General features: G+C 53.2%; 4 protein-coding genes across 4 annotated transcripts; 2 read left to right on the top strand and 2 right to left on the bottom strand.

Annotated features, from left to right (window-relative positions):
- Positions 1–1,852: 1,852 nt before the first annotated feature.
- Positions 1,853–3,201, top strand: P153DRAFT_359243 (HAD-superfamily hydrolase; the record flags this gene model as incomplete). Its single annotated transcript, XM_033666854.1, has 2 exons — positions 1,853–2,430; positions 2,487–3,201. The coding sequence occupies 2 exons, from the start codon at positions 1,853–1,855 to the stop codon at positions 3,199–3,201; spliced, it is 1,293 nt and encodes a 430-aa protein (XP_033521306.1).
- A 2,314-nt stretch (positions 3,202–5,515) lies between these two features.
- Positions 5,516–9,255, bottom strand: P153DRAFT_377843 (RNI-like protein; the record flags this gene model as incomplete). The annotated part of the gene is made up of 3 exons (XM_033669761.1): positions 5,516–6,192; positions 6,247–9,063; positions 9,168–9,255. 3 exons carry the CDS (start codon positions 9,253–9,255, stop codon positions 5,516–5,518), a joined length of 3,582 nt encoding a protein of 1,193 aa, XP_033521305.1.
- Positions 9,256–9,993: 738 nt separating this feature from the next.
- On the bottom strand, positions 9,994–11,117 carry P153DRAFT_377842 (60S ribosomal protein L5-B; the record flags this gene model as incomplete). Its single annotated transcript, XM_033669760.1, has 4 exons — positions 9,994–10,660; positions 10,715–10,868; positions 10,917–10,989; positions 11,109–11,117. 4 exons carry the CDS (start codon positions 11,115–11,117, stop codon positions 9,994–9,996), a joined length of 903 nt encoding a protein of 300 aa, XP_033521304.1.
- A 503-nt stretch (positions 11,118–11,620) lies between these two features.
- Positions 11,621–13,179, top strand: P153DRAFT_368932 (Actin/actin-like protein). The gene is made up of 4 exons (XM_033668647.1): positions 11,621–11,715; positions 11,768–11,814; positions 11,877–12,023; positions 12,087–13,179. The coding sequence occupies exons 1-4, from the start codon at positions 11,697–11,699 to the stop codon at positions 12,915–12,917; spliced, it is 1,044 nt and encodes a 347-aa protein (XP_033521303.1). The 5' UTR covers positions 11,621–11,696; the 3' UTR covers positions 12,918–13,179.
- Positions 13,180–14,714: the final 1,535 nt, after the last annotated feature.

The raw sequence follows: 14,714 nt of genomic DNA, 5'->3' as shown, positions 1-14,714 counted from the left end.
CCAAAGATAATCACGCAATAGTAGCGCTATCCGTACGCAGACCGTATGGCCCATACCCAAGCTTGGTTCTACCCGATTCTAAGATATAAACGTACAGGTGTAAACCTGAGTGCAGTCGCCCAAGGTCACCCGGCTGATCCGAGACTACCTTAGAACATATCTGCTGTCCCTTTGTTATCTGTTGTTCGACTGATCCAACTCTTTATGTCCCTTCTGGCGTGTTTATCGGTTTATTGGTCATGAGTGCGCTCATGTACTTCGCCTCAGTCAGGCACCCCAAGTGAGTATTCGTGGCCGAATGTCGTGTTGATACTGACCCGAATGGAATCCACAATCCTAGACCATCATTCCGGTTGCTCTGAGGCGCAGCATCTCGTTCGATTCCAGCCCCCATGGCTTGGAGTGGCGATTCTGGTGTTGCTGAAGTGTTGTTTGCAACATCATTGATTACCCGCCCCAGCCTGGATGGAAACATTCGCGCCGCGTAAATACCCCCGTCAAACTCGCCGACGTCTATGCAAGCGCTGTATCAAGCTTCCATGGCTATCAGACACTGCATGTTGTTTGCATTGTGTCATTATTGATAATGCAATCCTTTCGATTCAAAGAACGCTCCAAGGTACAGCTACGTCAGCGTGACAATCGGATTCCTTTGTGGATACTCATCTAGAGACGACCCACAGCGTATGAGCTGCTGAGTACCGGGATGAGCGTATCTTCGGCCCTTTCCACTTGGTTGTGACACGTGAAGAAAGCGATAAGACCTTCGATATGCTGCATTATGTCACTAAGCTGACCGCTCGACGCAAGAGTGGACTGCCGCATGTGTTGTAGATCTCATCTGATTTGAATACGCAAGGAAACATCTGGAGGATGAGGATGCGAAATGTGTGCCGAACATGGCCGTCCTCCCAGCCTCAGACTCGTCCCTGAAAGTTCACATACTGGGTGACGAGAACTCATCCCGACTCTTTCTCTTCTGCGGCCAAGGATCCGGCGATCTGAATTCTTTGGCGATCGTTCGAAGGTGGAAGGGTTGCCTTGTACTCCCCTCATTCGAAGGCTACTTGGCCCGGCGGAAGATGCTTCGGTGAGATTTGCCTCCAGCATGGATGACGTCATAGCGTCTTTACTCGAAATCTGTGACGCCCAAGAACATTACCGTTGCTCGAGCGCGGCCGTGAAAGGACGTTACTGCAGGGGAATGGCCCAGCCCAGGAATTTGTCTCCAGTCTTTTTGGCGCGCTTAGTACCGTAGGAGGTTTGTTACCGGTGGTTCCACTTCTACTGCAACCCTACCGACTGGCTACCGAATGATGATCGAGAGAAATAGCGAAACCTTCCCCATAGCAGAAGCACAGGCAGTCCTTGCAGCACCACTACGTGCGGTGTGTAACTGTTGGTATAACGGTTATGATGCAATGGGTCCACATGAATGGGGACTCAGCGATTCTCAACGATAAGCATTTACGCCTAGGGTCAGCATCAACGCTGATTGCGGCCAAATGAGCCGCAATGAGGGCGGGACGACAAGTCATGAGTAATGTGCTCATCGATAATAGTCGATGTATGGAGGGGAGTTCATCATTGCTCAGCGCAGGTATATAACTATGCTCACACCGACATCCATATCCATCCCCACAAAAACCCAAGCATCTTGCCGCGTCTCCAACAATTAACCTGGAGCACGAACCATCCCCACGAAAACTCGAAGATATAAATCGGCCACGGTTTCCCCCACAGACCCATATCTTTTCCCACAACACCACCGAAATCAGGCCGTTGACGAACCTTCACTCAAACCGACCCATCTTCGACCCAAAACTTGTCACTTTGCTTGCCAACACGAACCATGTCTGCTTCTGCTCTTATGGTACCACAAGCGGGAAGCCGCTTTACGCGGCGTTTGTCCTCCACCGAGGCCACTCGCGAAAATGTTCAGATGGGGCCTGCCGTTGTGGTTCCCCCGAAGCATCTCATGGCTCCATCAGAGGCTTCAGAGATCGCTGCCGGGTTTGAGTCTGCAAGACACCGCCTTGACGCTGATAGCACGCCTTCATCGCCCGGCGCGGCAGCTCTCGAATCAACAGTCACCGACAAATACGCTTTCGCATTCGACATAGATGGTGTTTTGATCAGAGGTGGGCGTCCGCTCCCAGAAGCCATTGAAGCAATGAAGATGCTCAACGGTGAGAACGAATACGGCGTCAAAGTGCCATACATCTTCGTCACCAACGGTGGTGGCAAAAGTGAAGCTGAGCGTTGTATTCAACTGAGCCAACAGATGGAGATGGAGATTTCACCAGGACAGTTCATCTGTGGACATACCCCCATGAGGGAAATGGCAGAGAAATACAACACCGTCCTGGTCGTAGGCGGGGAGGGTGAGAAGTGCCGCGATGTCGCTGAAAGCTATGGCTTCAAAGATGTGTAAGTACACGTGGAGTTCCTGGTATTTGCTAGAACACTACTGACGTTGACTCTAGCGTTACACCTGGAGACATTATTAAGGACAACCAAGACACTACTCCATTCCGCAAGCTGACCGACGACGAATACAAGAATTCCCGTGCCCGTAATTTCGCCGAAGTTGAGATCGAGGCTATCTTCGTGTTTGCCGATTCACGCGACTGGGCATCGGACCAGCAGATCATCCTCGACCTATTAATGTCCAAGAAGGGCCGTCTAGGAACTAGGTCCGAGAACTTCGATGATGGCCCTCCGGTATTCTTCTCCCACAACGACGTCGTCTGGAGCGCTTCTCACGACCTGACCCGAATTGGCATGGGTGCTCTCCGTGTCTCCCTCGAGGCTATGTACCAAGCTGTCACTGGCAAGGAGCTCCAGACAACAGCCTTCGGCAAGCCTCAGATCGGTACCTTTGAGTTCGCAACCCGCCTGCTTCAAGAATGGCGCAAAGATACCCACAACATCGACTCCCCGCCTTCGACCGTATACTTTGTTGGCGACACTCCAGAGTCCGACATTAGGGGCACAAACGAGTACAACAGTTTCAACAAAGATGCCAACTGGTACTCTATCCTGGTCGAGACCGGTGTATTCCAGAAGGGTACAACACCTCGCTTCCAGCCCAAGGCGATTGTCGAAACAGTTCTTGACGCCGTCAAGCACGGCATGGAGCGCGAGTACAGGAAATCTCTCAAAGAGAGCGCGCAGGCGACTAGTGTGACCGAAGAATAGGTCGTACTAGTATTGCCTACTCCCATTTCCCTAGAGTGGAACATTTTGATTTTCTCATAGCAGCCGGCGTTTGGGGCATATCTTTTGTATTTCTTTCCTCACTTCTCAACATACGGGCGACTTGCGCCTTCACGACGACGAACAGACACAGGTTCAAACGGCCCGCAAAAGCTAGAAGAGCGATTTTCATGATACCAGCCAGCGATGATACCAGACGAGCTTATGTTACTTTTCATCGTCACTTAGATATTTACAATGAAACATTTGTACTTTCAAAATCAGACCTGACCTCCACAAAGTATCGCCTACATTTGACCTGCTGAACAACATCACCTTCGACAACCTCAGTATGCAAGTTCAAATGGTAAGAGTGACGGTATTGCGCAACCCTCCCATGTAATCGTCATACCTTACCACATGGTTCTCAAGTTGCGCACCTCCATCCGCTGCAAACCCTGCTAGGAGCCTTTTCGAACCCCAACAGATGGCAGAAAATAAACCCCTCCCTCAGCGATAAGGAAAAACACAAAATTCCAGCAGCTGTCCATCTCCAATCGCCCCCAACCCACACCGGGACTATTGCCCGAATGCATCGCCGCAGCCATTCAGCATCTCTCCCAGGCCCATACCTTTCTGCATCCGACAACGCTAATCCGCGTCGACCGACTGGACCCAACACAACACCATAACCAACCCACCTACCTGCCTGCACGCCAGCCGCACATTCCCACCTCTACGCCGTCATCGCGAAGAAAATTTTCGCACGCGCAACACATTATAATAAAGCCCGTGCCGCTGCTATCGCCGGACCCCGCTCCCCCTTCCCTTCCCGGCGAAGACGTCGACTAACTAACAGACGTTGAGGTCGGTGTTTCAGCCCAGGCGCCGACTCACCATCAGCCTAGCCTAGCCGTTAGATGTTAGATGTTAGATGTCAGATGTCAGCCACGCCACCGCACCCCACACACCCGTCCTTCATCAAACCTTCTCGAAGCGCGCAGGGTTCTTTACATCGCGTCATCCATGCTAACCCCCTGCTGGATACAATTCGCAATGTTGTGCGTTGGGCTGTCATGTCGGCATGGATGGGCTGCGAGTCGCACGCGCGTGGGCCCCTGACCCCGTGAATCCAGAATTTCTCGCGCCGAGAGTGGAGGGGCGCGATGGGGTGCGGTGTGATGCGATACGGTACGATACGATACGATGAGATGCGTGGCGGTCGGGGTCTAGATGCGGTGGGTTGCGTTGTTTGGGGTAGATGGAGAAAAGATGGGAAGGGGAGTGTGTTTCGTTTTGCGGCGTGTTTTGGATACGTGGATGCGTGCTGTTGGGACCCTGGGGATGCGCTGGGACGTGTAGGTATGTAGGTGATATATTGCACGGGTTTTTAATACATGGGGCTTTGAATATTTGATGTTACGATACTATCCGAAACGGGGTATTTTTCTTCTGCATAGTTGTTCGAAGATTGATGCAACCAAGATCTTTAGGAACACTACAAACTCACCTTCTCCAAAGCCACAATACATATCAACAACTAAGTCGTGCAACCTAAAATCTTATCAAGATCTTTAGAAGAAGTTGCTCTTTCCTCTTGTGCTATTACAGGGTTATTTGAATCCTCTAGAAATTGCATAGTCTTGACCTAGAACAGGAGAGAGTTTGGTGTGCGGCGTTGCTTTGGCACCCACGTGCAAGGCTACCTGCTACACGTGCCAAATATGTAGTTTCTTGTACAAGTACATCTCCACGACCCTCCAAAACCAATATCTAAAATACGTAGACACACAACACTCGTCCTAAACCTCCATCGAGCGCGGACACAGCACAAAGCAGATGTTTACTCCACCTAGTATAAGCCCTTGAAAGTGTCGATATCCCGTGTATTTGGGTTGTTTGTGGTATAATAAGCGCTGTAGTGTTGCGGTGTGGTCTAGCGGGGGAGGGGGAGGGTGTTGAGTAGAATGGGAATATATTGTTTCGCGCGAAGATAGATGGGTGGATGGATAGATATATAGATAGATAAATACCAGCGTTTCCTTCATATCAACACCATGTCCACCCGTAGAAAGCAACACTCAGAAGAAGAAATACAGATAGGGTATGGGAGATGAACACTACACAACACCACGCCAGGTAGAGTAGAGTAGAGTAAAGCAGAGTAAAGCCAAGCAGAACACAGCCAGAAACCCACGCGCGATTCTCTCCAAACCAAGACAAAAGCCCCATCATCATGAATGGTACAGCCTGCAACCTACCCTACCCTAACCCTCCCTTCCTCTCCCAACAATACCACCACCACCACCGAGACACATCAATCCTCCACAGCAACCTCATCCCCCCTCGCGCTACCCCTCGGTTCCTCCGGACAAATATCCGGATTCCGATTCCTCAGCGCCGCAATCTGACTATCCATGAACCTCTTAAACGACACCGGATCCTCATGACGTTCCAACTCCCTCAGCTCACCAACATTCTGCACCAACTTCTCAAACGCCTTATCCCAGCCCACGCCCTCGGTCATCTGCGTGAGCTCCTCGCCGCTCAGATTGCTAAAGTACTCGCGCATAGCATGCAGATGCTCTGGCACGCCTTCTGTGGAGTTTTCCGGTGGGGGAGCGGGGGAGCGGCCGCCTGGTAGGGAGGAGGGGGACGGCGACGAGGGGCGCGACGAGTTGAGGATGTTTGTGCGGACGCGGTGGCCGAAGCGGTGTAGACGGCCTTCTTCGAGGGCCATGTTGCGGGATGCGAGGCTGACGTCGGAGTTGTGGCGCGAGCGTAGGAGGTGCGGTTCGTCTTCGTCGGATTCGGGGTAGAGGTTTACGCTGTTGGAGAGGGTGGCGACGGTGGAGGCGGGCGGGGAGGAGCTGAGCACGGAGCTGACGCTGTGCGTGGAGGCGGAGTCGGAGTGGGGGATGCGGGTTTCCGGGTACTCGTCTTCGAAGCGTTGGATCATGCCTTCGAGGGTTTGGTCGAGGAAGAGAAGACGGCCTGTGGGGGTGTTAGCTATAAGCAGAAGGGGTTGGGAGTGTTGAGAGGACATACGGTATGCTATTACGTCGCCTCCTTGAGCCTCGCGGTGCAAAGTTGGCTGGATTCTCGCGCGAGTGTTTCGCGCAGTGTCGAGCAACGTCTTGGACATGGTTCTTGCCCTGCTTGGCGCTTCAGAGTTTAGCTCGGTTCTGCTGCGTGGTGTGTTTGCGCCACTTGTAGGAACAGACACTCTGCGGTAATCTGTGTCTTTTTGGGACAAGCAATAGCTGAGAGCCTTCGCAATGCCAGTGCCGCCGACGATGTAATCGTTGTCTGACGCAGGTGTCTTTACGTAATCGTCCTTCTCCCCTACCAAGTGCATAAGGATGTCCGGTATCTCCACATCCTTTGGTACTGCTGGAAGCTCAGGATATAGGTTGATGGATTCGATATTCCGGAGACAGTAGGCCACGACTTGTTTGGCAAGAGCCCGCACGACTTCACCCATCTCTGGAGTCGGTACGTCTACATCGACGCAGACAAGTGACCGAGATATTTTTGCAGCCAGTGTGAGCGAGGCATACAACGCAGCGGCTTCTTCTTGCGTCTCCTCATCTTCGGATCTCGCAACACGAGATATTTCGGGGTTTTCCAAGATGTTGAGATGTGCAATGTGCGGGCAGTCTGGAATAATCTCTGCGATAGCGATTGCATCAGCAGGTTTCAGATCGACATCCACTAAGTGTATCCGTTTCAGCTCTCGGAGTTGAGGCATGTATTTCCTAAGAAGACATAATGACGTCTGGTGGGAGAAAAGACCTTTGTTATGCGACAGGTCCAAGAATCGAAATACCGGTAGGGAAACAAGCTTAGGAAACAGTATCTTGAGGGAGTCGGGTGTCATGCCTGTGTCTTGGAGACACAGCGCCCAAAGTGGACTGTTCTTTGGCAGATTGTCACAAAGTTGCTGTATCCATTGGCGGAGGTCGTTACCGCCAAGATCGATGCCTTCGCAGATCCCAGATTTTATGTAGTTTAAGACATGTTCCAGGCCTTCACTGTCAAGGTCGTTTCCAGCAAGGCCAACCCGTTTGATACCCGTGTTGATACAACCTTCGAGAATGCTCTTGACGGTTGAGGATGTGAGAGCGCACTCAGCCATGACAAGTTCCTCGAGACGGGAACCGGCCACTCGTTGAGAGATACTCCTACACATAACCTCTGCTAGATCTCGTGGGTGTGACTCTGCTGTATCTGCTGAGCCTTGCTCCCCGTTGCTAGGCGCCGGGGTCGTCTGTGGTTGTGGTTTGGGAAAGGGTATCATGGAAACATCGAGCGCCAGAATAGATCTGCACATGTAAATGAACAAAGTGATGTGTTTCCAGCCTTCCGACGTAATCTTGGGGTTGTTCTTCAGGACGAGTTTCTTGATGGCGCATCCATCCTGGTTACCCATGGTCTGTCTCTTCCCGTCCCTGGCTTCCATGGAAACACTTTTTCTTGGAGACTGGGGATCTTTGGCTGCTAATAACCCTGCGAGAACGACCCTGATCTTCTCGTCAGTCAAGTCTGCATCTTCCAAGAAGAGCTTCTTCACTGGCACAATGGCGAGCCAGTCCGAGAGAGTTACTATATCAGCAAGTTGCAGCCTCGAGCCTGTGAGATCTAGAAGGTTGACTTCGCCTGCTGAGCACGCGGACGGGTTGGAGAGCTGGTCACTGATGCGCTTCAGAATGGGCGATTCGCGAAGCTGGCAACATCTTCGATAAATGCGTAGAGGGTCGATGGTTGGTCGAACCTGAACTTTGGGAGCAGCGGTGCGAGGTTCGGCAGGCGCAACATCGACACTACTATCGTCGTCGTCCCTCGTGAGCTCCATGGGAATGGTGCCGTTCTCCTCGGCCTTTCTGCGCTTCTTCTCCTTCCTCTCCTTCCGCTCAGCCTCGGAACGCTTCTTCTTTTCCTTCTTTTTGTTGGTCTCACTACCGTCTTCGTGCAGTATTGTGCCCTCTGGATTTGGGCTGGACTCGTTGCCCACGGCTTCCTGAGAGACGTTGACGACGCCATTTGTGTCCTTTTCTTGGGCCACGCTGTGGGGGTTCTTCAGCGCCTCGCCTTCGCCACGTTCTTTCAGCTTGTTGTCGTCGCGCTGCCTTTTCTCGTCCGGATCTGCGTCCTTGGCGTACTTCGGCCCGCACGCAATCTCGACGTCGACGCAGAAGGCCACCTTGCGCAACTTGTTCTGGTCCAGCTCGGGCACATGGCAGCGGGTCCGGTTGGGATCGACGTTCAAGACTCGCCTCGGACATATGCCACCGTTGGTGAGGACTTGGCTGGAGGAGGCGACCTGTGTGCCCGAGGACAGACGACGCAGCGCGCTGGACAGGAAGTTGCTCTTTGGCGACTGGGGCACAAAGGCGCCGAAGTGGTGGCTGCCCCCTGCGGCTGAATGTATGCCGTTCAGCGCGCCATTAGCCGAGGGCGTGGTGGGATTCGCGCCCTGGGTGCTGGCAGGCGCGCCCTGGGCTTGCGCGTGTGTCGTCTGGGCGGGCGGGTTCTGCGACGAGAACTTGGAGCTGATGCTGGACATCCACGAGTTGCGTCGCGAGCCCGTCGCAGCCGCGGGCGTGGGTACCTTTTCCGAGCTGGTCCGGCTCAGCAGCGACGGGCGCTTGATGTGGCCCTTGTGCGGGGGCGACGTCGCAGGCGGGGCAGCAACAGTGGCAGGCGGCGGTGGCGAGGGCGGCTTCACGGCTGGGGCGGGCTCGGGGGCGGCCTTCTCTGCGAACAGCGGGCGGGCGGGCAGGCCGCTGCGCGAGGAGGTCCTGGGGCGCACATCGCCATTGAGTCCCGGCGACGAGGGCGCCTGCTGGCGGTGGTGGTGGTGGTCTGGGGAGCAGGATAGCCGTTAGCCAACAACTCGTTCGCATTCGCATAGGCGTCCCGCATGCACGGCACAGTGGAGCACCACGTAAGCGGGCCTGGCTTCCTACCTTTGCTAGAGTGGTGCAACCATGAAACGTCGACACCGTGGATGTCTTCCATGGCGGCCTGGGGCTCATGCGACGCTGGAACTGCCATGTTTGCGACTATATCGACGCGGCCATGCGCTGGTGTAATGTGCGATGCCGTCACGAGACGAAAGCCGTCAACCGTGCCGAATAGCAGCGGGGTCTTGCGCTTCCCTCGACCGTCGGCGGTAATGCTGATTGGAAATACACACACGGCGATGACCCGGGCAACCTTCGCTCTTTTCACACACTGGTCGTACGATGCCCACTCGGCGTGATAGTGCTGTGCGCGATGGCGATATTGCTGGCTGTGGGCGGGGCCGTATGGTGAGCACGTCGGCTGCAATGACGAGAGCTACCGCGGCTTCGGCTGCGCCCACTCGATCTTTCACATTGTCCGAAACTCGTTGACCGCGAACTCTTATATGACCTCAACTCCATGACGAGCGCATCAATCGATATCCACTGCTGTTGCTAATTGCAGCGCGCAGACTGACTCATCCTTCAGCCTTGAAACAACCACCCAGAACTCAAATCCAAAATAGAGCGTCTGAAACTACAGCATCGTGACTTCAAGTGTCATATTCACACGCCAGTTCACAGATGCAGGTGCCAAAAGTAGTGTGCTTGGTCATGATGGCGGTGGCGGTAGCCGACAGCAGCATGCCATCTCGTCATCTCATTGGATTCATGCTAGGCTAAGTACAGTGTCATGCCTATACAGGTATCATTCCCAATTCACCCCCAGACGCCGGAAGCCGTGCTTTTTTCGTCATCAAGTGCAGTACAGTGAAGAAGATGAGCCTGCTTAAGCCTTGAGCTCCGCAATCTTCTTCTGGACGCGCTCCTCCTTCTCCGCCTTGGTGAGCTTCTGGGACCTGTACTTCAGGGACTCCGTCTTCCACTCGTCCTTGGACTTCTTGGGCGCGTCACCGTCCTCCTTCTTCCAGGGGTCCTCGCGGATCTGCTTGTGTGCGTCCTGGTAGAGCTCCTCGAGACCGTCGGCCTCGATGTCCTCGTCGATGTAGCCGCTGAACTGGGACTTGTAGCGCTCCTCGTCGTCATCGGCAAGCGTCTCCATGTACTCAGCGACGTGGCCACCGAAGATGTACTTGCGGAGAGTCTCGGCGTCGAGCTCCTTGCCTTCCATGTCGTAACCGGGGAAACGGTTCTCCGAGTGGGGCACGAAGACACCACCGTCGGAGACACCCTTCATGGCACCGAAGACACGGGCACCGGTGGAGGTGCGGGTGAGACCGACATCCAAGAAGACCTTGAATGGGCGGCGCTCCTCACCGTCGACCTCGGCGGCCTCGGTAAGAGTGAACTCACCGTCAGCCTCCTCGACACCAACAAAGTCTCCGTCAAGCTCGAGCTTCTTCAGCGTGCGGCGGGCGAGGAGGAGACCGGTGGAGTAGGCGGCAGCCCAGTTGGTGAGGCCGTGGGTGATACCGTAGGGCTTCAGCTCGTGGGCGCTGGGAGCATGTCAGTGGATTTGCGCGTGAGAGCGAACACGGCGCAGAACGTACTAGGCGGCCATGAAGACCTTGTCACCGCTGATCTCCGAGTGGATGATCTGGGCAATGATGTCCTTGTTCGTGAAGCGGACGACCAGGCGGTACTTGGGCGCACCATACTTGTTCTTCGCCTGGGTAATCAACCGCTTACGGGCATAGTAGTCGGCTGCGCACAGTCAGATGCGTGTATCAGCGTCGTGCGCGGTGTACATACTCTTTCCCTCACGGCGACGCCTGTACTTGACTTGGAAGCGCGAGAAGTACGCATTGCTCTTCTGGAGTTTGGCCTTTTCCCAGAGTCAGCGATTAGCGCTTCAAACCCGCATTCGAAGCAACTCGCAAAGACTCGACTCGAAAGCGGGGTGGCCCTCAGGGCGAGAGCTGGGGTATCTCATGGTATACTTACGGTAGGCATCTTGACGGCTGGTCTCCTGGTTGATGTTCCTGAGGTTAGCTGCTCGAGAAAGTTCGTGGGTGGGCGGGCGATATTGAATGTGTGCGGGCTTGGCGCGCTAGTGGCATGCTCAAGTCGCGACCTCTGCTCTGGAAGGTGGGTGACCACGCCGTTCAAGATGGGAGTGCAATGCGAAAAGACTATTACCACGCTGATGCTGCTGCAATTCGGCTCCTGTGTATGTAGGGTAATATTTGAAGATATTTCCTCATCAGCCAAAGAATATACGCTGCTTGCTACATGCCTTGGAGCCTGGAAGTAGTCCAGCTGTCAACAATAGTATTGAACATGGCTGCTAATTATATGTAGGCTTGTAGATCTCCTTGCATTGAATAATTGGTTGCATCGTTGTATCTATCTCCAGACCTAGTCCAGCTTGCACACGTCGTTCTCGAGCATCTGGATTGCCCTGATTGGGACAGAGCTCACGGACCCTTCAACGTCAGCCCCTCCGCTGCAGGCACAACGCAACATACGAACCACGGTCGCTCTTCACACGCTGTTGTTTGCCCAGTTTTCACATCTCGAGCTCTAGAAAGCATGGCGGAAGTTCCCATTGGTATGCAACGCCATCCGACTCTCTCTACAAGCTCTGCTGACGCGACGTTCAGTTCTCGACGGCGGAACCGGCTTCCTCAAGGCGGGCTATGCAGGACAGGTCGGTCTTGCCGCAATTGCACCACCACCGCCAGACTCTCTGAAGCTGACCAGCCCTGCTAGAACTTTCCAGACCACCAGTACCCTTCGATAGTCGGCCGGCCCATTCTGCGTACCGAAGAGCAGAATGGAGGGGACATTCAGCTCAAGGACATAATGTGCGGAGATGAGGCGGCGGCTGCGCGCTCTATGCTCCAGATCACCTATCCTGTATGTGGCCATGCAAGACATCGTTGAGTGCAGCGTCGACTAACGCTGTCTCACCTTGGACAGATGGAGAACGGTATCGTCAAGCGCTGGGACGACATGCAGCACCTCTGGGACTACACGTTCCACGAGAAGATGAAACTCGACACAAATGGCCGCAAGATCCTGCTCACCGAGCCCCCGATGAACCCGCTCAAGAACCGCGAGACAATGTGCGAGGTCATGTTTGAGCGCTATGGCTTTGGGGGTGTATACGTAGCTATCCAGGCTGTGCTGGCTCTATACGCCCAGGGCTTGTCATCTGGTGTCGTTGTCGACTCAGGCGATGGTGTCACGCACATTGTCCCCGTCTACGAGAGTACCGTCCTCAACCACCTCACCCGTCGCCTGGATGTCGCAGGACGAGACGTTACTCGTAACTTGATCGCGCTGCTTCTACGGAGAGGGTATGCACTCAACCGAACCGCCGACTTCGAGACTGTACGCCAAATCAAGGAGAAGCTCTGTTATGTTTCGTACGACCTCGAGCTGGACCAGCGCCTCAGCGAAGACACAACGGTCTTGGTGGAATCATACACTCTTCCAGACGGCCGCGTCATTCGAGTGGGCAGCGAGCGCTTCGAGGCGCCCGAGTGTCTGTTCCAGCCGCATCTTGTTGACGTCGAGCAGCCCGGCGTTGCCGAGTGCTTGTTCAACACGATCCAGGCCGCGGACGTCGATGTCAGGACCAGCTTGTACAAGGCAATCGTGTTGAGTGGTGGCAGCAGCATGTACCCGGGTCTGCCCAGCCGGCTGGAAAAGGAGCTGAAGCAGCTGTGGCTTACAAAGGTCTTGGGAGGAAATCCCGAGCGACTCAATGTATGTTTGCTTCTACCCCTCACTGATGATCAATTCTAACTTAAGCGCCCTAGAAATTCAAAGTTCGCATCGAGGATCCGCCAAGGCGACGACACATGGTCTTCCTCGGCGGTGCTGTACTCGCAAACATTGTAAGCCGATCGACCTTTCCATTCCATATACAGATGCTGACTACGCACAGATGGCCGATAAGGAGAACATGTGGATATCAAAGGCGGAATGGGAGGAGCAGGGCTCGAAGGCTCTGGAGAAGCTGGGTGCGAGATGATGCTGAGAAGGGAACCGACTGCACACACATCCTCCAACAAATGACAATAAGAGACGGCTCTGCCCATAACCTCACCTGCCGTGCTTCCGAAGCCACACGTGACACATCTTCTATCTTCTTTGTCTGCGGCTGATGTAGCTCAATGAAAATCACCTCAACGTATTTTTCAGTGCGTTTATATCCAGGGTTCTGAGTGGCCCGGGTACACAATCCTCTGCTCTTACCCTGTCCGAGCAAGTCCGGCGGCTGTGGCGGGCATACTGTGCGACATCATTTTGCTCTTTTCTGCCACGTTTCGTCTAGCGACTACAGTCATACACTTCTCCATCGGGCGCGGGATGCGTGAATCTTGTCAACAAAAGTCATCACGGTGTGGATAGTCGCGCTAAACTCGCCCGCCTTCCTTATGCCCGAGGTCCAAGTTCAAACTCTACGATTCGAACATTTAGCGGGGGTTGCACTCGGACTTTGCAGTGATGGGTAAACTGCACGACATGGCAAGTAACGCCCAATTGTCGCGTAGGAGCCCAGCGAGCGTCATCACAAGTGTGGAGTGATGGCTCGCGGATGGTCTAGGTAGGATCCCACGATGCTTAGTACGAGGATGACAAGAATTGCCAATACCAGCTTGGCTCTATCTAATGTTCCTTAGTAAAACAACTGTTGTAAACAGTGTTCGGCTACGTTCCGCACGATTCTGATTCGGTCGCTATACCTCCGTGCTGAGTGGATGTTTGTTTTGTCGTGTGGAAAAAAATGGAGCATGCACACATGCACAGGAAGAAGCGCTCAACGAGCACGGCATCCTATCTTATCTCATAAATCAGACGCCGGATCCAGCTGAAATAGCGTGTAACAAAACGTTGTAATTTAAGTATCACATAATAGCTCAGCAGTTTCAGCTAGAGCGTCTGAGGGAAAATGGTTCGTGCTTTAGTAGTACAGCTAATCAAATGGTTACTTTCTGGTCACTTTCTTCAACGCTGTACTTGTACCACTAATACATATCTGAATTTTATAATTCATATACCATTTAAAAGAGAAAATTCAGCTCTACAATCTAAGTATAGTTTGAAGATTGCGACGCAGAAACTGGTCAAGATACAAGGCAGTAAGTAGAGCCTTTAAAAGTCTCTTACTAAAAATTCTAAAAATCAAAACCAGAAAAACACACCTTACGGGAGCGTGTACATGTACCTTACGCCACAAGTTTAATTACTACCTACCAAAATAAGCTATTAATTCTTCTTTTGCTCTACAATCTAATTATGGCATAAAAATATGAAATTCTAGTAGTAGGAAGACTAATATAGCCATCCAAAACTAAAAGCTTATTTAAATTAGAGATACACCAAGCTAGGAACCATTTTTCCTCAGACGCTCTGCAAACAACGTTGTAGGTGCCCTGTGCGCAAGTACGTAAGCATTAATTACACAGTACGTAATTAACGTTAATTGGAGGAGCGTCTGATTCATGAGATAAATCCTATCACGTTAAGCGCCAGGAGCATCACGTGGATAATGGTAATTGCTGAATTGCAATAATATAACGTGGTCTCCTTGCAGCC

The sequence above is a fragment of the Dothidotthia symphoricarpi genome (genome assembly GCF_010015815.1).
Source record: "Dothidotthia symphoricarpi CBS 119687 unplaced genomic scaffold P153scaffold_16, whole genome shotgun sequence".
Classification (NCBI taxonomy): Eukaryota; Fungi; Ascomycota; class Dothideomycetes; order Pleosporales; family Dothidotthiaceae; genus Dothidotthia; species Dothidotthia symphoricarpi.
Note: the sequence above shows the minus strand (reverse complement) of the source record. Positions and strands in the feature narration are given on the sequence as shown.

Excerpts from the sequence above, each read along its gene's own strand:
- P153DRAFT_368932 (XM_033668647.1), top strand. Across the intron at positions 11,815-11,876 it reads AGGCGGGCTATGCAGGACAG|AACTTTCCAGACCACCAGTA; the intron begins GTCGGTCTTGCC and ends CAGCCCTGCTAG. Across the intron at positions 12,024-12,086 it reads TGCTCCAGATCACCTATCCT|ATGGAGAACGGTATCGTCAA; the intron begins GTATGTGGCCAT and ends CACCTTGGACAG.